General features: G+C 40.9%; 4 protein-coding genes across 6 annotated transcripts; 3 read left to right on the plus strand and 1 right to left on the minus strand.

The window, feature by feature from the left end:
- Positions 1-1,429: 1,429 nt before the first annotated feature.
- On the minus strand, positions 1,430-4,452 carry LOC311002738 (elongin-B). Its single transcript, XM_083994193.1, has 4 exons — positions 4,369-4,452; positions 3,401-3,535; positions 3,091-3,199; positions 1,430-2,477 (listed from the first exon to the last, which is right to left on the minus strand). The coding sequence occupies exons 1-4, from the start codon at positions 4,369-4,371 to the stop codon at positions 2,365-2,367; spliced, it is 360 nt and encodes a 119-aa protein (XP_083850319.1). The 5' UTR covers positions 4,372-4,452; the 3' UTR covers positions 1,430-2,364.
- Positions 4,453-4,538: 86 nt separating this feature from the next.
- pkmyt1 (protein kinase, membrane associated tyrosine/threonine 1) lies at positions 4,539-9,933 on the plus strand. Its single transcript, XM_083994156.1, has 8 exons — positions 4,539-4,652; positions 5,812-6,229; positions 6,730-6,967; positions 7,083-7,362; positions 8,006-8,112; positions 8,215-8,387; positions 9,100-9,320; positions 9,411-9,933. The coding sequence occupies exons 2-8, from the start codon at positions 5,855-5,857 to the stop codon at positions 9,796-9,798; spliced, it is 1,782 nt and encodes a 593-aa protein (XP_083850282.1). The 5' UTR covers positions 4,539-4,652; positions 5,812-5,854; the 3' UTR covers positions 9,799-9,933.
- A 5,697-nt stretch (positions 9,934-15,630) lies between these two features.
- On the plus strand, positions 15,631-18,707 carry LOC311002720 (uncharacterized protein). Of its 2 annotated transcripts, none has more exons than XM_083994172.1 (3): positions 15,631-15,872; positions 16,356-16,546; positions 16,669-18,707. In XM_083994172.1, exons 2-3 carry the CDS (start codon positions 16,357-16,359, stop codon positions 17,613-17,615), a joined length of 1,137 nt encoding a protein of 378 aa, XP_083850298.1. In that variant the 5' UTR covers positions 15,631-15,872; position 16,356; the 3' UTR covers positions 17,616-18,707. The 2 variants fall into 2 exon arrangements, with proteins under 2 accessions (XP_083850298.1, XP_083850299.1); XM_083994173.1 differs by having other exon boundaries at positions 15,637-15,648.
- Positions 18,708-19,779: 1,072 nt separating this feature from the next.
- On the plus strand, positions 19,780-23,632 carry LOC311002732 (sesquipedalian-1-like). Of its 2 annotated transcripts, XM_083994187.1 has the most exons (4): positions 19,780-19,829; positions 20,261-20,371; positions 21,404-21,707; positions 23,101-23,632. In XM_083994187.1, exons 2-4 carry the CDS (start codon positions 20,291-20,293, stop codon positions 23,502-23,504), a joined length of 789 nt encoding a protein of 262 aa, XP_083850313.1. In that variant the 5' UTR covers positions 19,780-19,829; positions 20,261-20,290; the 3' UTR covers positions 23,505-23,632. The 2 variants fall into 2 exon arrangements, with proteins under 2 accessions (XP_083850313.1, XP_083850312.1); XM_083994186.1 differs by lacking the exon at positions 19,780-19,829 and having other exon boundaries at positions 19,875-20,371.
- Positions 23,633-24,581: the final 949 nt, after the last annotated feature.

Genomic DNA, 24,581 nt, shown 5'->3' on the forward strand with positions numbered 1-24,581 from the left:
CACCCTTTTTAAAAAATGAGCTTGTTTGGTTTCACGGTGCAGCCTGTGTGAAACTTTTTATCATATGGTCCATAGACAGGATTCATTTTTGTATAAGTTAGAAAATATTATTTTATTAATTTATTTAAATATTATCTAATTTTAAAGAAGCTTTAACAATTTTGTTGATTCATTCAACTGTCATTAAATTTCTATTTTACCATATATAATATCATTTTATATTTATTATATATTCTATTTATTTTCAAGTATTTATATTAAAATCAAGCAAATTCCCTGCATTATTGTCCAAAATCAAAACCTTTCTCCTCCCTGTGGAAAAAAAATTGAAATTCACAATTTTAAAAGTGTATGTTAACACAGTATACACATTCCCAGATAGTGTTTGCTGTAATTGCTCCTCCTCTTCCTTCCTAAAGTAGGCTAATTGAATGTAAACTTTTGTTCGTTCTTTTTACACTGATTGATGAATGTGGATTTTCTCCCCATGAAAAACAACTACAAGGAGCAAAAACTCCTTCAGTCTACACACAAAGGGATGGCTGCTTTATTAGTCCTACCTCCCTCAGGTTTTCTGTGAGTAATTTTGTTAGACAATCTTTTGGAACACAAGTTTATTTAGGAAAATGCACCGTTTGAGAAACTACACTATTTTGGCTTTTGGCAGTGGAAAGGGCCCCAAGGCTTTATGACAGATTACGCAGCAGATATTTTAAGTTGTTCTAGCACAAAAAGCTATAAATGTCAAATTAACAACAACTAAAACTGGACTAATAGCCCTACTAGTAATATATATTTAAGGTCCAAGGCATGCATTGTATCCCCATTTTTAACTTTATTAATGTTATCAATTTTGTTGTTGTAATTTTTAAACATCGTATTTTCGAATGTCTGTTGTGGGGGGAGGATGAGTTTCATTAACGCTGAGTCAGCGTTACTGAAATTCATTTCACTTTTGCTTCTCTTGTGATGACTGTTAAATTAAAAAAAAAAAAAAAAAAAAACTTATCTGGGACTTTTGGGACCTGAGAGAAGTCGCCTTGTTTAAAATAACAAGCAGTAACCGCCTATCAAAATCCCAATGTTCCCCATATTGGCAGCAAAAAGTATCAAAGACATTATCTCTGTGTGTTCGACCCACTTCACTATAGACAATGTGACATGTTACAGTAGGAAAAGCGCAGGTGTACATAATACAATTAACAGTGGCTTAATTTAATTCAGCTGCCCCAGTGTCAGCGTCCCTGTAGTGAGCTGGCTCACTGTCACCACTCACTGAGACAGAGCAATTATTGCGTGTCTTCTTCCTTTGATGACAAGTCAAAATGTCTGCTCTGAGGAAGACCTATGGTAGATAGAGTTTAAATTCAGTTACTCTCCTGAGATGTTGACATAAATCTCTGTCTACAATAAAAATCAGCCAGCAGCGTAAAAAACAAAACAGGAAAAACTTTTAATTAAGCAAGTGTACAGTTACAGGCTATGTTTATGTGAATAGGGGAAGGAGCCATGTGGTGTTGGTGACAGGTGATGTATGCATTTTCAAATCAAAGTTAAACACAAAGGAAATGCTCCTCCTGTGTTTACTGTATGTCACAGACAGATTGTCCTCTGACCAGAAAATCCCTCTGCTGTCGAAGAGGAACCTGCCTTTGGTCTCAGTGCATGAAACGTACGACATAGAACGGACGAGTAAAACATACTGAAGAAACAAAATGACGACATCAACAACAAATAAAAGTAACATATTTATCATAAAGATGTTTTCTCCTGGTATGAAATCAAATCTTAAATGTACAACAAAACTGGCAGAACTAGACCAAGGAAACTTATCAGCTGAAGGTTCATCTGTTTCTGTGAAAATAAAGCCATTGTTTTCAGTTTGTTCATGCAGTTTGCAGATTCAGACACTGGACTCCTTATCCATGCATGTTACTTCTAGAGCACTGTGACACGACTAGGCCTTCACCTTTTTTTTCCGAAATATTAATGATAATAATTAACTCACACACACGCACACGCACACACACATACATACACACACACTCATACTTTCCAAACCAACCTACTTCCTCAAAAAGTTTGAGCCGGTTGGTGCTGAGGAGCAAGATCAAGGAGCAGAACTGCATGTGATGTGGAAATCATAAGGAGTTAAAAAATATTTTTTGTTTTTTAAGCAAACTGTGGGGGATGCTGGGATGATAGCATGAAGGTAACATGGATAGGCTTGGTTACCTACAATGTTCCCATCCATCAAATGAAATTATATTACATATCCTTCACCCCGCTACTTCTCCACTGCAGTTAATCCACACACACCCATTTCCATCCTTCACTCCGTCGCCCGTTTTCCTCTCCCTGCTATCACTGCACCGCCTGTTCGTTGGCAGTGCTACCGGAGTCCTGGGGCTTCATCACATCGGGGAGTTCTGGGGGGCTGGAGAAGGCCTCAACGTGCAGCTGCTCAAACATCTCATCTGGTGGGCAGAGGAGACGAGGAAACATTAGCTGTGTCATGACGAGAGAGCTGCACATGGCTTAATCAGTCATGTCACAACACCGCTGCTGTGAGCATTTATTGTAGCAAGTGTTTCTGGGCGAATATGTAAAAGAATGAAGTTCAATCAGTCTTCATGTGTTAGACTGAGATAAAGTCAGTATATTACCTCTCATGAGCATAATCAATATAATATTTAATCCATTTACTGATGAAGATCAACTTGCCACAAAGCCAAGAGCATGTCCATCCATCATACAAACCATTTACAACTCTCTTTTTGAGTGGTCCCCAACACTTTTAATTTTGTCAAGGGGGAACGGGTAATTTTGTAATGAATATTGTATTTTTATATTGTCTCTGGATTTTTATTGTGTGTTGTGGAGTGACACCGAAATAAAGCTTATCTATCTATCTACAAATCATCAGTGACATAAAATTATTTAGCCAAACAAATATGACAAAAATAAGACTTGTAGAATCATTACCAAAACAGCAAGGAATAGATGGAAAGAAACATAAAGACACGAGAGGGGAAAAATGAAAACACCACCAAGTTGTCCAAGCACATAAACAACATAAACTCGTCATACCGTTTATGCGGAAAGCCAGACCAACTGTAGCTGGGGCCTGAGGTCTGGCAGTCTGGTTGGTGAATCCACAGTCACCCAGAGTTTTGCTGTCCTCTAGCAACTGGTCATCCTGTAGAACAACGAGTGGAAAATGTCACAGAATGCCCATAAAACATATATGAATTCACTTGAATGAATATGGACAGAAAACATTTTAGTTACAGTAACATGGTTCACTGCAGGTACTTGGTACATTAACAAATCTGTATAATTATTCCATATGATGCTGTCACCTATGTGACATGAGGGAGTTTGTCTTTGATAAACTCACTTTGTAGAGCCGCTGGTCCTCTGGTGGTCTTTTAAGGATTCCTTCAACAATACGCTTCAGCTCATAGACAGTGGTGGACTCCTTGGCATCTGTGAAGATTGTAGTCTTGTGACGCCGGATCATTAAGAACACGTCCTGCAAAAAGCAATGGGCATGAAATTCAGTCAACATGTCAAAGACAAACTGATTTGTTATCCAATTGAGGATGAGAGCTTGGCAGTGGCATTTTCACAAAATGTTACAGTTACTTTAAACAGGGAAGCTAACTCTGTGGCTTTTTCTAGCTTGTAAACAAGTTATGAGACATTAACACTTATAAATCAGACAAAAGATCTCAGTAGGCCATAATGTTACTGTTTATAACACCTTCCTAACCTGCACGACCACTGTCCGTGTTTTGTTACCAATATAACATTAAGGAAGTGTTGAGTCTTTAGTAGGCCTTGTGTGTCCAAATACAGAGGAATTAACGCTACTAACATTTCATTGAATCATGAGCTAGCTATAAAACTGTGAGCAATAGCAGGGGAAACGAAGCCCCAAACTTAGCTAACGCGAAATTAGCCAACACGAAGCAGCCTGGAGACTTTTGACAGACAAAAACAGGCCTGACAGGTGAGCCAACATTAAACACACGGTGTAGGTCTGACAACAGCCGTACATGTCCAGTTGATATAACTAGGCTTAACCGGGTTATTTGGCTACTGTTACATCACTTCCAAGGTGAGCCAAGCTGAGATACATTACCTCGCTACAACCTCTCCTTAGAGATAGGAAGGCGAAGCTAACACAGCAAACTTAGCGCTAGCTGCTAGCACACACAAACTGAAATAAACACTCCTGTAAAAGACAATGTACTGTGTTACCGCCACGGATATCATCTAAACAAAAACACTTAACGTTCACTCAATGTTTTATACTAGAGTATAACACTACAATTGTTGATAAATAAAAAAGATAAAAGGTACCATTTCAAGTGGTCAGCTAGCTAGCCAGTTGCGCCAGCCCTGTGTGTTGGTTGAACCCCAGACTGCACCGCTTGCGGATATTTCGCAATTCAGATAAGCAGTCCGTATTCACAGAGGGCCGTTACGCTCTTTACGCTGCGGCTGCGCGTCACTTTCAGAATTTGGCGCCAGGTACGTTCATGCCTGGAGGAGGATGTACTGTACGAGCAGTTTGATTTGGATACAGCCGCGACTATCGAGGTCATGAAGACAGTCTCTGCCTGTAACACTGGATTATTATCATGGTCTGTGTGGTAATGTAGTTCAACGCTTCTTCGCCTTACGCTAAAGTGTCAGTTAAAGGACGTTATTTTTAATGTAAGTTAGCTAGTAGCTAATGTTGTTGTGTTGTATGTTGTGGATGGTGGCAGGGTCCGCCCTCGGTTAACGTTAGCTAACTAACTAACTAACTAACATGCTTATCGCAAGGTGTCATTTGTCAGTGAAACAAACGAATAACCGGGCGGAATAATATTATTAGACAAAGCTAATTCAGTAACATCACTGAAATTTAGATTATAGTTAAAGGTCGACGCTGTCAGACGTGTCAGGCGAGCAGTGGGTCTCTACGCCCCTGTCTGTCTCCAGGCAGGACAGACCTGTTGGTCTTCACATGAGCTCACCCATCAAGAACAGCAGGACGACTGGACTGAGACTGAGACTGACAGGACAGGAGACAACCGGCTGAAAACCTGTCAGGCAGCCTGCTTAGTATCAGATTGTATCAATGGGCGTGAAACTGGTAGTGTTGTAGTCAAGACCACCTACACACCAACCCATTTTCAAGACCATTACTGTATTCAGTGACGGGACTAATAATAATCATTATGTGGTCTGATGTTTACATTATTCCACATCTAAAAAGAAAAGATGATTTTATATAAAAGTCTACAACACCATATTTAATTGAAATTAATTGAAATAAAGTTTGGATTGAACAGATTAACACAGCAGCACAGAGCCTGCTCAAGTCTCCTCCCACTTGACAATGGTGCAACCAAGTTTATCAGACGGTTACATAAGCATACCTTTGTTGAACAATTTTTATTATCTTAAAGTTATTGATTTACATTACATAAACCAAAGTGAGCGACTGACAGATGTCCCTGCAGCTGTGGTATTGACTGGTCTTGAGGAAAAATCGTTTAAAAATACTGAGACCAAGGCAAGACCAAGTAAACTCTAATCGATTTCAAGACAAGATCAAGACCTTGAAAATGTGGTCTCAGGACCAGTCTTGAGACCAAGATCTGTTGTGAGTACAACAACACTAAGAGCTGGACTGAATAGGCTTTTTTTTAATACTTTGTATGAGCTTGAAAGACTAACTTGACAAAAACAAATAGCACTGGTGCATCCATTGCCATCAGTTAACCATGGATGCTCTTCTTTTGACTGTTGCAGAGCACTGTAGTCAAGGAAAGGACCTGAAAACGTTGCCAAGACGATGTCGGTGGCGGTGGAGACCACGGTGTCCAGGGTGTCTCTCCCTCTCCCCACCCACTTCTCCCATGCAGAGCAGTCCTTCTCCCTCAAGAAGCGGCATGTCCCCTTTTCCCTGTCGTCTGTGTCCACCTCGTCCTACTCCTCCCCGAGCCGACTCTCACATTCTCTGCCCCCGCTGCCGCCCTCCAAGGGATGTCCCCCTCTGAGCAGGATGTTCCCCCAGCACCCGTCCCCCTGGACACCCCTGTCTTGTTCCCTCAGAGAGTCCCCCCCTCCAAATTCTGTATATGATCCCAGCAAACAGCAATCCTATTTCAATCAGTGCTTTACTAATTTGGGCCTACTGGGAAGAGGATCATTCGGAGAGGTCTTCAAGGTGAGTAAAACAAAATTAGTGTTGGTTTATGTGTATGAAACTGATATTAAAAATGCATTATACCATATGTTGCTGTTTCTATATGTTAATGTCATTTAAACAGTTCTTCAGTTCAATTTTGTGATAAATCTACTGTAGATTTAACACATGTGGAGACAAAAAATTTCTCCACATGTGGAGACAAAAAATGCAAGGGTGATAAATTAACAGTCGAAGGTTAAGTTTAAAGCCAAATTTAAAAACCGCAGCAAACTAATAAGCACGGCCTCTGACCCTTTACAGTAAAAACATCCCTGAAATTTGATTAGATTGAAAATTTATGTCACACATTTATGCAACATTTTGACAGTTTGAACATCTGAGCTGTGATTTTATACTAGGGAATTTCACAATACTAATTCAGATATCCCTGTAAGTGTTTATTTTTCTCTGTGACTAAGATTATCACGTGTAGATCTTGAAATAGAAGAGAAAACCAAGTGCTTTCTGTGTGTTTCCAGGTGCAAAGGAACGAGGATGGTCGCCAGTATGCGGTGAAGCGCTCCGCTCACCGCTTCAGAGGTAACAGCGAGAGGAACCGGAGTGTGAGGGAAGCCAGAAACCACGAGCGCCTGTGTCCTCACCCTCACATCCTGGATTTTGTGGCAGCCTGGGAGGAGTGTGGCCGACTGTTCATTCAGACAGAGCTGTGTAGCACCAGCCTGCTGCTCCATGCTGAGAACCAGCCTCCTGGCCCGGGTCGGTCTTACAGTAAAAAGACAACAATGCAGAGATGCTGACATTGGTTTTTGATTCACATAATGTGCTGTGCATCTTGATTGACGTTCCTTTCTTTTAAAAACCTCCAATCCAGACGAGCCTTCGGCGTGGGCCTACCTCTGTGACCTCCTCTCGGCTCTGCAACACTTGCACTCCCTCGGTTTTGTTCACCTGGACCTCAAACCAGCCAATGTCCTCATCACCGACTCTGGTCGTCTGAAGCTTGCAGACTTCGGACTGCTGCTCGAGCTCAAAAAGAAGAGTGCAGAGCCTGTAGATGGGAAAGTGAAAGAGGATGCTCAGGAGGGAGATCCCAGATACATGGCTCCTGAGCTTCTCCGAGGGGAATACGGGCCTGCAGCAGATGTTTTCAGGTACTGTCAGAATGAATGATATCCATAAATGCGTAACTCACTGATCTGATTTAATTCAGTACCATAAAAGAATAGTTCACCCAAAATTCAAATTGCACTTGACTAAGGGCTGGGAGAAGTTTCAGAGTCCTCCGTGGCTTCTCTGAGTTACAGGGGGTCTCGGCGTAGCAGTGCATGTCCATATGACGGTTGCAAATGGATACCAACTGTCTTCGTAACAAAAAGACACACCAGAAAACAGTCAGCAATCGCACTGACGCCGGCGCAAATCTCGCGAGATTTGGACAGACCAGGAAGAGGAGCTTCCGTTGCAAACAAGCTTGAAATATAGACTTATTTCATTTTTTTCGGAACAATTTCACATTTCGGGGCTTCAATACAAGACGGACATTACATACGAGCAGCATGGAGGTATTTGGATGTTTTTTGGTGTGTCTTTTTGTTATGAAGACAGTTGGTATCCATTTGCAACCGTTATATGGACATGCACTGCTACGCCGAGACCCCCTGTAACTCAGAGAAGCCACGGAGGACTCTGAAACTTCTCCCAGCCCTTAGTCCATATGAGGGTGAGTAGATAATGTGTGAAATTCCAATTTTGAGTGAACAATTCCTTTAATATTCTCATTTTTATTCATTTTAGTCTTGGTGTTTCTATTCTGGAGCTGGCCTGTAATATTGAAGTTCCAAATGGCGGAGAGGGCTGGCAACAGCTCAGACAAGGCTGCCTCCCCTCAGAGTTTACCAGCAGTGAGACCCACTTTCTTTAAGACCTCATAAACTTTTTTTTTCTTTTTTTCTTTATTGAAATGACATGACTCATGTTTTTACCGTTTCCATCTGTGCTTGCAGGCCTGTCCGCTGAGCTGCAGACAGTCCTGCAGATGATGCTGGCCCCAGAGCCCTCAGAGAGACCCACAGTCTCTGAGCTCCTCGCCCTACCCGCTGTCAGGAAACACAGGTGGAAGAGACGCATGTATCTGATGGTCACTGAGGCTGTGCTGACACTCAGCTCTCTCTGCCAGGTCAGCTGTCTCACACACTTTTCAAACAGGAACTTGTGAAGTTTGGCTTTGCAAAGTGTGACTTCATGTTTTCATCTGGCAAGCTTTTACCAAGACAGAGGAGCAAACTGAAAATCACAATGAATTATTTACAGAACTGTGACAGTACAAAAAGAAAAGCTCACAAGATTTAAAGGGATAGTTAAACATTTTGGCAAATTGGCCCATTGCCATATTCCCTATAGTCATAGCAGTAGGTTCGTTACCTTTATTTGTCGGTGCAAGCTATTTTTAGAACGGCAGAGCAGAGCCGCGAGCTGCTCAGAGCTACGCTACGGAGGCTAATGGAATTTCTTGGTTTTCCTAATCAAACTCATCAAATACACAATCCAACAACTCCAAAACGCTCTCGTGGACAAGTTGTGACCTGCACATTCACCACGCTATAAGATAATAACGGAACATTACGTTGTTTTCAAGGCAAATGCAGAGACTGCTTGCCGAAAAACTGCACCCGACGGGAACACACATCAGTGGTTTTACCTCGAAAAAAACTCTGTCTTCTAAAAATAGCTTACACCGACAATTAAAGGTAACAAACCTATTCCTAAGACTATAGGGCTTATGGCAATGGGCCGATTTGCCAATTTTTGCATGTTGAACTATCCCTTTACATGCTTCTCTGAAAATATTGATTTAATGTAAATGAAATGTTCCTGTTCTTCCTCCACAGTTGGTGGTGTGCTACGGATACAGACTCCTATCCTCCCTGCACTTGTCTTTCCTCCCTGGTCGAGACAAGCCGGCGCCCTGTACTCCTCCTAAGGACAGTTGGAACAAGGATTTAACTCTGCCGCTCGGTGCCATGCACGCTGACTCAGGGAGCCCAGAGGACGACGCAGTGTTTCTGTTGGATCGCACAGACCCAGAGCTTTCCCCCACCTTCTCACACAGGTAGAGAACCATCTTGTCAACACAGTCATTTTCATCCTCCATTTCTGTCAGATGCTCAGTATAATTTCTTGCATATTCTCCTTTTCACAGGGTCAAATCCCGACTGTCTGTGGACAGCACATCCACTCCTCTCCCCGGTTCGCCGATGCGCCATCGTCGCAGTCCTGCCCACACACCCACACACCTAAACCTGGGCAACTGGTCCCCCTGTAACTTGGCTCTGACGCCCTCCAGCATCCACACTAATGGTTCCTTCCACACACTGACCCCCAGCGCCAGCCCCATACGGGCAGACCCCCACACAGAAAGCATGAATGAAAAGTCTGCGCAGAGCCGACACTCAGCGTCCACCATGTCCTCACAGAGACGCTGCGGCAACTGGGTCCAAGCGGAGGAGGCTTTACCTCGACCCAACTTTGAACCAAAGAACCTGCTCAGTCTGTTTGAGGAGACGACTGAGCCGGAGGGACAGCCATGAGTACAACACTGCCTGTTTGCCTTCAGGGACACTGTTTTCACTTTCACAGGTGAAAAACAATCTGAGTATGAGTGCACAGAGTTCACTACGTAGTTGGTCTGAACTGTGTATGTGATTTCTCTCTCTTTTTTGCCATTTTGTTCAAGTCCTGCAACTGCTTCTTTTATGTATTTTGAAGAAAGAAAGAAAGAAAGAAAGAAAGAAAAAGAATTTAGGGAAAAGGGTTTGATATGTAACAAGACCGTAAAGCACTTTTTTTATGTTTGTGTAATTGCAATCTGTTGCTGAAATGACAAGTCATGGTTTATTGTTATGTAAGCTGCCATTAGCTTGATGTGCTCTGAGTTGTGTATCTCAAGAGTTACTAAAAAAAATAAAACGAGGAGGAATGCAGAATCTCAAATTGTGTGTGTGTGTGTGTGTGTTTTTTTTTTTTAAAGTGATAGTTAGACATTTTGGCAAATTGGCCCATTGCCATAATCCCTATAGTTTTAGCAGTAGGTTTGTTATCTTTAATTGTTGGTGCAAGTTATTTCTAGAACGGCAGAGCAGAGCCACGAGCTGTTTACAGCTACGCTACAGAGGCTAATGGGATTTCTTGGTTTCCCTCATCAAATACACAATCCAACAACTCCACAACGCTCTGGTGGACAAGTTGTGACCTGCACATTCACCACGCTATGAGATAATAACACAACGTTATGAGACAGAGTTGTTTCAGAGGTAAATGCAGAGACTGCTTGCCGAAAAACTGCCCCCAACGGGAACGTGCATCAGCGATTTTGCATGAATTTACCTTAAAAACAACTCTGTCTCCATTATTTCATAGCGTGGTGAATGTGCAGGTCACAACTTGTCCACCAGAGCGTTGTGGAGTTGTTGGATTGTGTATTTGGTGAGTTTGATGAGGGAAACCAAGAAATTCCATGAGCCTCCATAGCTTAGCTCTGAGCAGCTTGCAGCTCTAAAAATAGCTTGCACCGACAATTAAAGGTAATTTAAGGTAATTAAAGGTACTGCTATGACTATAGCGATTATGGCAATGGGCCAATTTACCAAAATGTTGAACTATCCCTTTAAGCATCTTCTTGTGAAGGTTGTCAGATTGTTTGCAGATCAACCAGTAGATGGCAGCAGCACACCTACCACTGAATGACAGCCGCTGTTAAAACCCACGAAGCGGACATTGTCTCGTGTACAAAACAATCCACGGGATTATGTATTTTACAACCCGTTTTTAGTCTCCGACTGCGTTGACTGAATGTAATCGATACATCCATCGATCGTAAATCAACACCCGATCTGTCCTGAGTTGACTTGATTATTTTTACTAGAATACGAGTATCTGCGTCAGTGTGAATATTGTAAACAATGATGAACGTTTCCGTCCGGATCACCGTTAGATAATCTGAGACCCACAGAAGACAGCAGCAGTGTTTCATGGGCATAACATCGGGATTAAGGTATGATTCTTCCTCCTTTGTTAATACAAACATGTGATCTAACTGTAATACTGCTGTCATAGCGTCTATTGAATTATAAATCCTAGTGATCTACTATACACAGTATATATGGTATAAAATCTGTGTTTTTCTCTGATTTCAGTAGGTTGAATGGTGAAATGTGAATAAAATGTAAATGATCAGTGAAGATCTACTAGGAAAAAATGAAAGTCTTGCCTGCATGCATCCACTTTAAACTCATTTCCCTTTTTTTTTCTTTTCAGTTCACAAAGATGGCCAAAATTGAGCGTCTTAACACCCGAGTGGAGAAGCTGCTGTGTAAAGCGGTGCAGGAGGTTCTGGAGGTGGTGAAGGAGACGGTGTCAGAGTACCAGGAGAAAACAGCCAGGACCCAGAGGGAGAACCAGAGTCTGAAGAGGAGGCTGCAGGAGCTGCAGGAGAAGATGACCGTGGTGGAGCGCAGTGGTGAGAGTTCATAAGACAACACACCCTGAGCACCCTGCACCCAGAAATGTCAAATGTGTAATAGGGTGGAGTGAGTATAGTTGAGACATGTGTACAGTTGAAACACCCTTAATATCTTGCCCGCGCTGCACCATTTTTACTCAGCACATGCATATTACAGTAGCATCCTCTTTGGTTGTGGGAAATTTGAAGAGTTTTAGCATCTCCAGTCCAAAGATATCAGCAAAAGTCTTTTTACTAGGGTAGGAATTTCACTTTACCATGTCCCCTTCCCCTCCACAATGAATAGCTTATTATCCTTTTGTGACCATCAAACATAACTTACATCATTGCAAACGTTATTTTGTGCCCTAAAAACTCACACATTTCATGCTATCCCAACATGTTAGGTCACTGCACAATCTAGAGAAATACACAAAGTGGTCAGAGGGGTACAGTTGAGACATTGTGACTCTGAGAGAGTTATTACATCACATCACTGTTAAGTTGTGCAGTGTAGGCTACGATAACATGTTATAAGTCATAATAAGACCAAAACAACAAAGAAAATGGGAAAAACAATGAATATTTGCGATACCTGAACAGTGTTATATTAATATATACTATTAATATTACAATTTTATGTTATATAACTATAATATAATAATATTTATATTAATAATACAATAATATTCCATTGATAGATAGATAGATAGATAGATAGATAGATAGATAGATAGATAGATAGGTAGATAGATAGATAGATAGATAGATAGATAGATAGATAGATAGATAGATAGATAGATAGATAGATAGATAGATAGATAGATAGATCCCAATCTGGGAAATTACAGTGCAGCAGCAGCATTACACAGACACACAGTGACGATAACAACATATAGTATAAGAATATAAAGAATAAGTATATAAACTATACATAATAAAATAGTAAAATATAAAATATAAAGAACAAACTATACATAATAAAATAGCAATAGCAAATAAAATAAAATGTGATGTACAAAATTATATACAAAAACAAATTGGCAGCGTTGATTTTAGTGCAAGAAGAAAATGTGCAATGTGTGTAACTGTGTGTAGAAAAATAAGGTGCGTAGTGACTTTGAAGAGGAATACATTTATATTGAAATATCTTGTCAAATTGTCATCATCGTAAAAATGCACCTCATGTTTATGACCTGATTGTGGAAAAAATAAACAAATAATAAATGATATTCTTCAATAATAACTTAGTAGACAAATTAAACAGCATATGAAAAATCACTTATTTTCAGTGTATAGTTTTTTTTTGCAATATCTGTTCAAAAATGGAAAAGCAAAAAGTGTCTCAAACGTACTCGGTCTACCCTACTGATTGACTGAATATTTTGTTGTCTTGCAGGAGGAACTGTGCCACAGATTCCCACTGCAACCCATCAGACCAAGGAGGAACAGATGGAGAGAGAAGAGCTGGAGGAGGACGCTGAACTCCTCCCTGTCATCGCAGATTCATCTGAAGACCCCGAGCGTGAAGCAGCCACCCGTCTCTGTCCTAAAGCTACACTGGGACCACACTTAGGCAGAGACACCTTGAGCAAACAGAGAACTCTTAAGAGTGAGACTGACAATGGGATGTCAGCAACAAACACAAAACATGAACACCCCGTTATTGCGATTGATATTGATGAAAATGATTCTGGTTTGAGCTTTACATCAAATAAATTGAAAGTAGAGCCCACATCTGATGAGGACGTCACGCACAAAGACACAAATTACTTTTATGAAGATGCTGCAACGAGCTCAGCATCCTTGAGCAGACTACACCTAGAGCCCAGTTTAAACAGTTCAGGGCTCTACGGCGCCTCGGGGGCCATCTTCAGTCTGGGTCACAACAGCATAGAGGAACCACTGCCTCAAAGATACACAGCTACAAACTGTATCAGCGCAGAAAAACAACAACAACAGACAAACACTAAAGCAGCCGGCGCAGTCTCAGGAGCTCCGCAGAGGAACATCCGCAAAAACTACTGCTGCTCGCTCTGCGGTCGCACCTTCAGGCACGCAGGCGACTACAAGAAACACAACAGGGTGCACACAGGGGAGAAGCCGTACTGCTGCTCGGTGTGCGGGAAGCGCTTCAGCCAGTCGGGATACCTGACGGTGCACCTGCGCTACCACACGGGAGAAAAGCCTTTTGGCTGCAGCCACTGTGGGAAAAGCTTCAGCCACTCCAGTAACATGAAGAAACATCTCCAAACACATCTGTGAGGCTGCTGTGTTGATGCAAAGCAGCCAAACCAACACTGTCACGATCACATCTAAGTGGTATTTAGGACACTGAATAGACAGTTTTTAAAGGGATAGTAGCATTTTTTTTAAAGTGGGGTTGTATGATCTCCAAATAGCCCCTAAGTACTTTAATTGCAGTAGAAGACTCTCTGCACTCCTCCCATTAGCAACGCCAGCCCATAGCCCTGCCCAGAGATTTACAACATACAGTGTTGTGAACAGACCCAAAGAAACAGCCTATTTTCGTGGCCTAAAAGAGGTTTTACCTGAAAAAAAATACACAGTTCCATTGTTCGCTATAATATAATTTTTTCCAGCCCTTCAAAGTGCAGGAAAAACACAGTTTTTATTTGGACCTAACCAACTGCTGATCAGCGGGCACTAACCATGGGCGGAGGGATACGTGAGTTGGTTGGTCCAAATAAAAACTGCGTTTTTCCTGCACTTTGAGGAGCTGGAAAAAATTATATTATAGCGAACAATGGAACTGTGTATTTTCTTTCAGGTAAAACCTCTTTTAGGCCGTGAAAATAGGCCGTTTCTTTGGGTCTGTTCACAACACTGTATGTTGTAAATCTCTGGGCAGGGCTATGGGCTGGCGTTGCTAACGGGAGGAGTGCAGAGAGTCTTCTACTGCAATTAAAGTACTTAGGGGCTATTTGTAGATCATACAACCCCACTTTTTAAAAAAATGCTACTATCCCTTTAATGTAAAGTTGCAAAGTGCTGGATTCTCTATGAGTCATTTTTTGAAGGTCAGCTGGTCAGCCTTTTTTAGAAGATTATGTAGCTTTGTTAGTTATTTATTACATGATTAAATGTGCCTTCTATTTATTTTCTTTTTTTAAAAACAAAACAAAATAGGAAGCCTATTGTAGAGCATGTGTCAAATTCAGAACAATCAAATAATTCCTGCTCCTTCTGCCTTACTGTTGTTTGTCAGATGTTCATAGGTTTGTTTACTGTGTTATTTACTGTGTCCTGGAGCTTCTAGTATGAACCTCCACTTTCATTTTTAAAATCAAATAAAAGTATTTGGACCTTCTTTATTGTAAATTGTGCTGTATTGCCCACATCGAGGTAAATGTATGACCTAAAAGTTGGCAAACCCTTGCTGCACCATCTTTGAACAGTAAATTGCACACATCCTTGTCAGGTAGGGTGAATATATGTTGCTGCAACATTATATCTCCTTACAAACACAGATGACACAATGTGTTTCCCAACACTATTAGAGCATTTCGAAACAGAATGATTACTTCCTTTTCCTTCCTGAGTGGATGTGCAATTTAAAAAAAAAATGGTTTATGGGACAGGGGTATTATTGGAAATGCAAAAATTAAATCCATTTGTCTTGGGGAAAGCATCTGCCAAATGAGTGAACCCAAACAACCAGACTAGATAAAGTATTTGATGTTTCTCATTTATCACCAGGAAACCCTGTGTAGTCTGGTTGCATATAAATTTTTTATTTTGATGTAATCTATGGATTAAGTGCATCTGTGAATGTGCCTTACGTGTATGGAATATCATGTATGCACTTGAGGCTGTCATAGCAGTTTATTAATACCACACCGACTTTTATTTTGAAATCCAACCAGACAACTGACGTACTTCCGCTTTTGTTTCCGGAAGTTGTGAATCGTCACCACGCGTCTGTATTCGTGCTTTGTAATGTTGTTTACAGTATTTAAAACTAGTTTTTAATGTGTTTAGTAGGCTGGACATTTATTAGAAGTTAAAATACCGCTAATGACGTGACAGTCTGACCGGGTTTTCCGACCTCTGGGATGTTTAAAGGAAAACATATTACTGCATACGGTGTTAGCTAACGTGTACTATATTATAAGCTAGCCGCTAACTTGGACTAGCCTTCAGGTACCACAGCTCTATAGCTCTGCTTTATTTATGCCTAGATAGGGAACTGACACTTATTTAAGTGTAAGAATTAGATACCTATTGTTTTATCTGACGTTATTATCAAATAAACCGTGTAAAATTGTAAAGAAAGATGACATTACATGGAAGATTCCATTGTTGTTGTTCAGCCACACTGCAAATAAACTGATAAAATGACTAAAGGTACATAGGATAAACCTGACATGACAGTAAATTACATGTAATCTTTGTAACATTTGTAAAAGTTTAAGTTTTTAAAGCCCAGACCATGATGGGACTGTCAGGTTTAACAAAACAGTGTGAAATCTGGGAAATGATAAAACAGATCCTCCAGTTGTTGTTTTTTTTTAAAGTTAATTCTTTAAAAAATATAAATCATATATTTCTTATTGATTATTGCTCATTTTACTGGAGGTTATACGTGATTGGTCTTCAGTACATTACCCTGCTGTTTTGTTTCAGGATGTCTAAACTGGAGCGTTTGAACGCTCGTGTGGCCAAGCTGCTGACGGACGCGGTGCAGGAGGTTCTGGAGGTGGTGAAGGAGACGGTGTCCGAGTACCAGGAGAAAACAGCCAGGACCCAGAGAGAGAACGAGAGTCTGAGGAGGCGACTGCAGGAGCTCCAGGACAGGATAGCAAATGACAGCACATGTGGGTACAGTTGTAATACAGTTGTAATCACGTTGAGATGTTTATCAGGACAGAAAATGCAACAGTGGTTTTCTAATTCAGGTGTTTTGATGAGTTACTAAAAGTGAACACTTCGTTCTCAGCTGTTCCACCTGGAGGTAGACCACTGATGGAAGAGAAACAAGACACGCAGGATCATGGGCAGGATGTGAGTCCCGCTCAGAGGTACAACCCAGGCGTGACTCTCACGGAGCGAAATCCGGCGAGCAGCCAGAAACCTGACCACGGAGTGAAGCAGGAATGCAACGAACAGGAAAGCCACAGTAACTCTGAATCACAAGAGGAGTGTAACTTAATACAAGCGCCAACAGAACATTGCAAAGCACCAGCTGAGGAGGGGGCACACATTACTGAGGAGGTATCGACCGTTCAAACATCACACAGAGTAAACAGCGATCCCGCCCCCGCCTCGTCGAATAATCTGTGCAAAGCTCACTCCACTAGTCCAGCTGAGGTAAACCTGGCTGCCATCAAACCAGAACCAGAGTCAACAGACTGCACAACATCAGACCCACCGCCTCCTCAAGGACAATACACCGGATGTATGGACTTGAGCTGCAACTCTTCTCGTAACAGCTCGACCGAGACCGGCAGGCCGCAGGGTAGCGCTGCTGAACCTTACGGACTTGTCTTTGTCCACTCGGGTCACAGCTTACCCAGGAGGCACGGATTCGCTAAAAACAACAGGGTCACCTTTGATGTGAGAAAAATACGGAGGGAACACTTGAGGGAAGATGACTCGCACTTGTGCGTCATCTGCGGAAAGACGTTCAGCAGGATCGGGAATTTGAGAATCCACCAGCGTTGTCATACGGGGGAGAAGCCGTACGGCTGCGTACAGTGTGGGAGGCGTTTCAGTCAGGCAGGAGACCTGAAGAAACACAAGAGGGTCCACACGGGGGAGAAACCCTACTACTGCCACCAGTGTGGAAAGAGCTTCAGCCGAGGGGAGAACCTGAAAAGACACCAGAAGATTCACATCGGAGAAACACTGCAGTTACAGCAAGAATGGAGAGAGCAACAGTTGTGATTTTAATACCACTAGACCATTTAAGTAAGCAGAATCTGTGAATGTGGGGTGGGTTTCCTTAAAAATATTTAAATAATAAGCTGAAGACTACAGTACATAAAACCCTACTCTCCTGGAACTCATAGGGAATTATTACAAGGAATGAACTCCTTGCTGTTTGGAAATGTAGTCAGCTGTTTGCTAAATACTAAAGTCTGTCCTTCTAAAACAACAGACACTTTAGTGCAGAGATGTCAAACTCAATTTAGTTCAGGGGCCACAAACAGCACAATTTAATCTCAAGTGGGCCGGACCAGAAAAGTAATAGCATAATAACTTTTAAATATATCTCAAAAACTGAAAATTTCCTCTGTTTTGGTACATTAATAAGATGTTTTACAGTTACTGAACTATCCTTTTACAAAACATATTATGAACCACCTGAAATTTCTTGATGAAAACATGTGCAATTTCAAATTTTCGCACTTGACAAATTCATCCTGAGGGCCAGATTGGACCCTCTGCAGGGCCGGTTCTGGCCCACGGGCCGCATGTTTGACATCCCTGCTTTAGTGTGTCCTATCCTAACATTAAAGAGGACTATATCCAGTTGTGTTAAGCTACTTCGCAGTGCTATGACAAGTGAAAATGAAATGGCTGCTTTGTAAAAGTCTGTTGTGATAAAACAGGACTGTGGGACGTCATCACTTTACCAAAGAGGCTGATGCTTTACAGATGGAGATGCAATGATGTGAAGTCACACCTGACAGTATCTGAATGGATTCATAACATATATTATTTATTTTTTTAAGAGTTGTGTGGTTTTACCTTATGTAACTGCATTGGAACTATGATATCACAGAGAATGTAATGTTATTAATCATGATTTATCTTCTTTTAATCAATAAGGCATCAATACTGTGCAGCAACAGCAAGCATCGTTTGTCCACTGAGCCGAACAGGTACAGAACAGGCTGCTGTGTTATATAGTGTAACACCTGTTGTGTATCAAATGTTTCGTCTCATGTTAAAAAATTGACTGATAAGTACATTGATTGACACTTGAATGGCAACAAAGGGAAACGATTCATGTGTTTTCTGGGAACTTATTCTCATGGCTTAAATCATTAAAAAAAAGAATAACAAACTTCACCTCTCCCCCTCCCCTGGGTGGATGTTGTGTGTCCTTTTTCACTGTGAGTTATTTTGGTCGAGTAATACTATAAGGCTAGACTGTGTAAATAATTATCACGTGTATCAACTTGACTTTACACAACAGATGTCAGGGATTTTCACAGAGGAACTTACACACAGCACCAACTTCAATAGACTTAACACACACACACACACACACACACACACACACACACAGCAAAAACTGTATGTCATCACCACAGAGACAGAGACACATGGTAGCAGTTTAGAAACCTCAATTACATTTCAAACATCAGACAGGTACAATACAAACAGCCTGTAGTTCTTTGACAATCAGTTTAAAACAAAGCCACATTACATCAAATATGAACAGTGTATACATAATGTTCACTGCAATAACAAAGAATACTGCAATACTGATTACATAATACATTCATGCAACTTCTACATATAAAATGCAGATCATCTTTGAGAGGATAGGTAAAGTTATAAAGTAACTACATTTAAAAGCATTTACATGAGAATCATTGAATTATTTCTGAATACTTTGAACTCTCAAAGTAATGAATTGAAGACTTGTACTAATGTATTCCAAGCCAAGAAAATGCTTAAGGAAATAGCAATCAGAAATTATGATAAATGTAGCCAATGATACTTATAATGCTGTTTTGTATGTTTATAGCAAGAATGTTGCTCAGTGACAGATTACTTGGAAAATTGGATATTGAGTGAGGGGCAGGCAATATAAGATGTATCTTCTCCCTGCTCCCTTCCAACCAATGGAAGAAATGTTGTGATGATATTGTCAAATTGTGAAATTGCCTTGGTTGGAATAAATAAAAAGAAAGAAAGAAAGAAAGAAAGAAAGCACAGAAGTAGGCTGAGACAGAAACCAACGCTGATCAGAACTGGTTGTTTCTGGTGTTGCAGCTGAGCTTGTTTTTGCCCAGACTGTAGTAAGTTAGTGTGTGTTTGTGCTGTTGACGTGGAGCTGCCCTCACCTTTAGACTACACCAGGAAGTGATTGACACACACCCTCGGAGGAAACTGAAACACACACACATACACCCTTCAGTAAAGGTGAGTAACCATGAGACAATAGGATGTGGGAAAGTGTCTGCTTCTCGCTTCTTTCTTTTTTTGGTCGATAGTAAACTAATAAGTTAGGGAGAGAAACCGAAAGACAGACTATGGCGCAGACAGATGTTTAGACGAAAACCGCCTTAAAAAAAGATACTAGGAGCGGGTTATTCTAATGGCGGTCAGGTTGGCACGACTCCAGCAAAATGTCAAACGTTAACGTTAAGTTTGTGTTCAAAGTGTTAAACATTGACCAAGCTGTGCAGCGTTTCCTCGTCGAAATGCGGAAAAAGGAGCTTATCTGGCGCCCAGACACACACGAGCGGTGACCCCCGCTAATATCAGTAGCCTAACACACACTATCATTGTGATAAATGTGGAAGTGAAGGCTGCATTATATTTCCTTTTTTGTTGTGTTTGATGTGTGTCAGGTTCTGCCCTGAGCAGCTTGTGATGTGGAGATGAAGGTTGATGAAAAAGTTGTCACCTATTTTGAATCTTGCAACTCACCTGTGGACAAGGAGGGTTTCCTCTACAAGAAGGTAATTCAAATCTAACAGGAAGTAGATTACATGTATGGGGATTAGAGCATACTTTACAATGTTCTCCTTTATTTTACTTTGTCTTACTTATGTTATAGTTTTATATGCTTTTATCATCTTTTATGATCTCTTTAACTAATTTTATTCTTGCTTTTCACATTATGGGTGTTTTATGGACTGTCTTATTCACCTTAATCACCTATAAAAGCACTTGGATTGCACAGCCCTGTAAAAGCTGCCATGCAAATACAATAGGGATGTATTTATCTTTTGTGTAATAAAAAAGATTCAGTTCAGTTCAGTTCAGTTTATTTCATGTCCCAAAGGGCAATGGGCTCTTTGCACAGCTCCACTACTTCCTGGACTTAATGCTGCTCCTTTGTTTCCTGTCTTACATTATTGGACAACCTGATTAATCCAGGTGTGTCTGAGTAGTCGCAATGGTCAGACACACCTGGATTAATCAGGTTGTCCAATAATGTAAGACAGGAAATGAAGGAGCAGCACTAAGTTCAGGAAGTATTGGAGTTGTGCAAAGAGCCCATTTGGGTTGCAGCTCATAGAATCACATAAAGGTAAAAACATACAACGCAGAGACATATAGTGACATAGAGACGCATCATTATAAATAACAATATAAATAGAATATGCACTAATTGTGATCATGTAAGAGATAAAATATAAGATGAATATATATCTGAAAATAAAAGGAAATGGTTGTTTCTTAATGATTAAAAACGTTATAGGGCCATATTTACATGGGGAAATTATTTAAACACATCTCCAAAGTAGCTACCTTAACACTAGACAAAGCTACAATTAAGTAAAATCAGGTAAATTCAAGTGCATAAAATGATCAAATAAGATACTAAAACTGTCTGGATTAAAGTTTTGATTGTTTTCCTTTTGAGTTTTGTGACAGTGTGACCTTTGACCTCCCACTAACACGGTTATTTCATCAAAGCAGTTGGGTAATGAATTGAGCAAATGAGCCGTTTGTAAGGGAGTCAGTAACACACGATTGTCCCACAGGGTGAGATAAAGACCTCCTATCAGAAGCGCTGGTTTGTGCTGAAGGGGAACCTCCTCTTCTACAAGGACAGGCCGTCGGACCGGGACCTGATAGGCGTGATTGTTCTGGAGGGCTGCACCGTCCAGCTGTGCGAGTCCGAGGAGCAGTTCGCCTTCTCGCTGCTGTGGAGCGAGCCGGGGCTGAGGAAGTACAAGTTTGCCGCCGAGGACCAGGCCAGTCAGGAGAGCTGGATCAAGGCCCTGCTGTCGGCCAATCACAGCTACCTGGCCCTGCTGGTGATGGACATGGAGAAGAAGTACAAAGGTGAGAGACGAGGGAGAGGCTGGACGTCTTTATCTGTGTCTGGGTGAAAGAGAGCGGCCTTTGTTCCAGAGAGCAGCTGTGAGAGCGAGGGGTTGCATCACTGTTCACTGCTGCACATCAGATGCCATGTACATCGTGGTACAGTGGAATAAACAGGTTTTTAACCATCTAAGGCTTGATCAGAGACGAGCTGATTCAAGTCTGTGGTAGTTTTTAAAGGCGTGGTTTGTGGTCTTCCTGTATCTAATTTACACAACCTCAAAAGAGGTTGGTTTTAATGTAGGGTTGTTTATATAGACTGAAATTTATACACTGCACACTACAACCAGTTTTTATCTTCTTGTTTTGCTGCTTTCCTTGAAAATAATAAACTTTATTTGTATAGCACCTTTCGCAGGTAAAAACCACAAAGTGCTTCACAGTGTTAAAACAGTGGCAACAAGGCAGAGCAAAACAAAACAAGACAAAAAACATACAATAAAATAAAATAAAAGTGTACAATTAGGTCATTCTTATTAGTAGGCTACTGGGGACAATTAAAATGCATAAAAAAATGTAATTGTTCATTTGTGGCCTGGATTTAGAAGTAAATTTAAATTATGTGGATTTATGAAACAGTCTCATGGACTAGATGTGTCCTGCAGACGGACACTTTTTCACTGTGTAAGAGGGATTAACACGGATTTGTGATTTCACAACAGTGGATTTTCATCAAATCTTTTAGAGCTTGAAGTGTGTTGTTTGTGTGTGAGATGTTCTCTTACACCTCCAGAGTGGCTGCAGCTCAGGTGGCAGAGAGGATCAGGATAATTGATTGTAGGAGTGATGATTTGGTCCATGTCTCCTCCTCGTGTCATTTTGTCACTGAGCCAAACACTCAACCAAGAAACCTCATCTGCCAAACGAATGAGTGCAGTTTCATATAACTTGGTTATTTCTCTGTCTGCACTGCAAAAATTCAAAATCTTACCAAGAATATTTGTCTTCATTCTAGTCAAAATGTCTAATTTCTAGTCAAAATAAATCTAATTCTACTTAAAATAAGACTCATCACACTAAAAAGTAGCTTGTTTTTAGACACTTTTTACTTTTTTCAAGCAAATTTTCCACTTTAAATAAGTAGAAAAATCTGACAGTGGAGCAAGTTTTCCTTTCTTATTACAAGCACAAAAAAACTTGCTTTCACTGGCAGATTTTACAACTTATTTCAATTGAAAATTAGTTTGAAACAAGTGAAAATTATCTAAAAACAAGTTAATTTTTAGGTGATGAGTCTTATTTTAAGTGGAAAGAGATTAGTTTTGACTAAAATTGAGACATTTTGACAAGAAATAAGACAAATATTCTTGGAAAGATTTTGAGTTTTTTCAGTGTGTCTTTGCTTCTTTCTCAGATGCGTTAGCTGCATTACCCAGTGAAGCAACCAACCCTTTCACCACAACGCCGGCAGCAGGATATCCTTCACCCGCGCTGAGCAGACAGACGTCCACGCTGCCCGTGGGAGCAGGATCTGGTCTGAGCTCCGGTCCGACGCTTCAAACTCTGGCCGTTTCATCCAAAACAGCCAGTAAGAAGTCACCCAAACTGTGGCCCAAGAGGAGTGCAAATGTGATGCCTATCAACACTCCTGCTCCACCCATGGGGGAGTGGTTAGGGGGCTGCCCAGACACCAAGGAGGATTTTAGTAAACTACATGAAGATTTTGGAAAAGAAGTCAAAGAACTGATCGCTAATTGGTCAAAAAGAGGTCAAGCAGGTGAAGCTGCAGCAGAGGAAAATCTGATCGATTTTGGATAAAAATGTGAAGCATCTAAACCCACATTTCAGTGACAATGGTTACATTGCAAAGTTGTTAATGTGAATAAGAATGAAAGATGTTTCGATATATTTAAGACATGTACATATTTGTAGTTGTGGTTTCTTTTTTACACTCATCATGTCATTAAATGATTTGTTATCTCGTCCTCCAGTGAGCTTTGTTCCTTAACACAGTGGAGAGATTTCCTCAGGTGAAGTTTTGAAAACACACAATTTTCAGTGGCTATGGGACAACATCTTTCTGATGTATTTGTGCTGAGGTGATACCTTAGGATGCCTTTTTCTGGTTTATTGTCATGATTGAATAATCTTTCTTTTTTCAATTAACAGATTATTCATTTAGCAATTACGATATCAATAAATAAGGATGAACCCAAGCCCATCACATTCTCCCAGAACTGTACAGTAAAATCCTAATATCTTTTTTGTCCAACCAGCACTGCCAACCTCAAAATATATTATATCCAGTTTATACTGACACCAAATGTTTGTACCACTTTTTATGTTTGATTTAAAGATAATATGTAATTCCAGCATTCTTGACTGGACAGGTGTTTATTTTTGATACAAAAATGGGCGTATTCATTAGTAATTAGTTGATATCGAGCTCTTACTTGTTCATATACTGTTGAATTAAACTTCCAAAACAGTCCCGGGGACTGTGGGTAAAAAAAAGACAGCAGTTGTGTGGGGGGGCACAGCAGGCCAAGAAGGGTGAAGTCTGTTGAATTTTAGAAGAGAGTCAGAATGGCTGAGAAAGAGAATGACGGGGGTTGACAGAGCTATTTCAGTCCACAGCTGTCTTGTTTTTATGGTCTTTGACAGAGCTTGGAGTTGGGACCCTTTCTCCCTCTGTGTCTTGCTCTCTCTCTCCCTCTCTTTTCACCTTCAAGCCCATACTTGTGGCTGCTTCTCCGCTCGCGACCTTCTTCACGTAGGATTCAGTTTCTAATAGCTTCTCTGCAAATATCTCTCTCTGATTTCACACCAGCAGTGGTCGAGATGTTTGATCAGATACAATCACTTAAGTTACATGTTGTAAATATTGCTTGTTAT

Source organism: Trachurus trachurus (assembly GCF_905171665.1).
Source record: "Trachurus trachurus genome assembly, chromosome: 19".
Lineage (NCBI taxonomy): Eukaryota > Metazoa > Chordata > Actinopteri > Carangiformes > Carangidae > Trachurus > Trachurus trachurus.

What these genes read in the sequence shown, in the direction of transcription:
- LOC311002738 (XM_083994193.1), bottom strand. An exon ending in AGGACCAGCGGCTCTACAAA is followed by an intron (nt 3,200 to 3,400) that starts GTGAGTTTATCA and finishes GTTGTTCTACAG; the next exon opens with GATGACCAGTTGCTAGAGGA. An exon ending in TCTGGCTTTCCGCATAAACG is followed by an intron (nt 2,478 to 3,090) that starts GTATGACGAGTT and finishes TCTGCCCACCAG; the next exon opens with ATGAGATGTTTGAGCAGCTG.
- pkmyt1 (XM_083994156.1), top strand. Translation starts at nt 5,855, where the DNA reads ATGTCGGTGGCGGTGGAGACCACGGTGTCCAGGGTGTCTCTCCCTCTC. An exon ending in GAACCAGCCTCCTGGCCCGG is followed by an intron (nt 6,968 to 7,082) that starts GTCGGTCTTACA and finishes CCTCCAATCCAG; the next exon opens with ACGAGCCTTCGGCGTGGGCC. An exon ending in CACTCAGCTCTCTCTGCCAG is followed by an intron (nt 8,388 to 9,099) that starts GTCAGCTGTCTC and finishes CTTCCTCCACAG; the next exon opens with TTGGTGGTGTGCTACGGATA.
- LOC311002720 (XM_083994172.1), top strand. Translation starts at nt 16,357, where the DNA reads ATGTCTAAACTGGAGCGTTTGAACGCTCGTGTGGCCAAGCTGCTGACG. An exon ending in GATAGCAAATGACAGCACAT is followed by an intron (nt 16,547 to 16,668) that starts GTGGGTACAGTT and finishes CTTCGTTCTCAG; the next exon opens with CTGTTCCACCTGGAGGTAGA.
- LOC311002732 (XM_083994187.1), top strand. Translation starts at nt 20,291, where the DNA reads ATGAAGGTTGATGAAAAAGTTGTCACCTATTTTGAATCTTGCAACTCA. An exon ending in AGGGTTTCCTCTACAAGAAG is followed by an intron (nt 20,372 to 21,403) that starts GTAATTCAAATC and finishes ATTGTCCCACAG; the next exon opens with GGTGAGATAAAGACCTCCTA. An exon ending in CATGGAGAAGAAGTACAAAG is followed by an intron (nt 21,708 to 23,100) that starts GTGAGAGACGAG and finishes CTTCTTTCTCAG; the next exon opens with ATGCGTTAGCTGCATTACCC.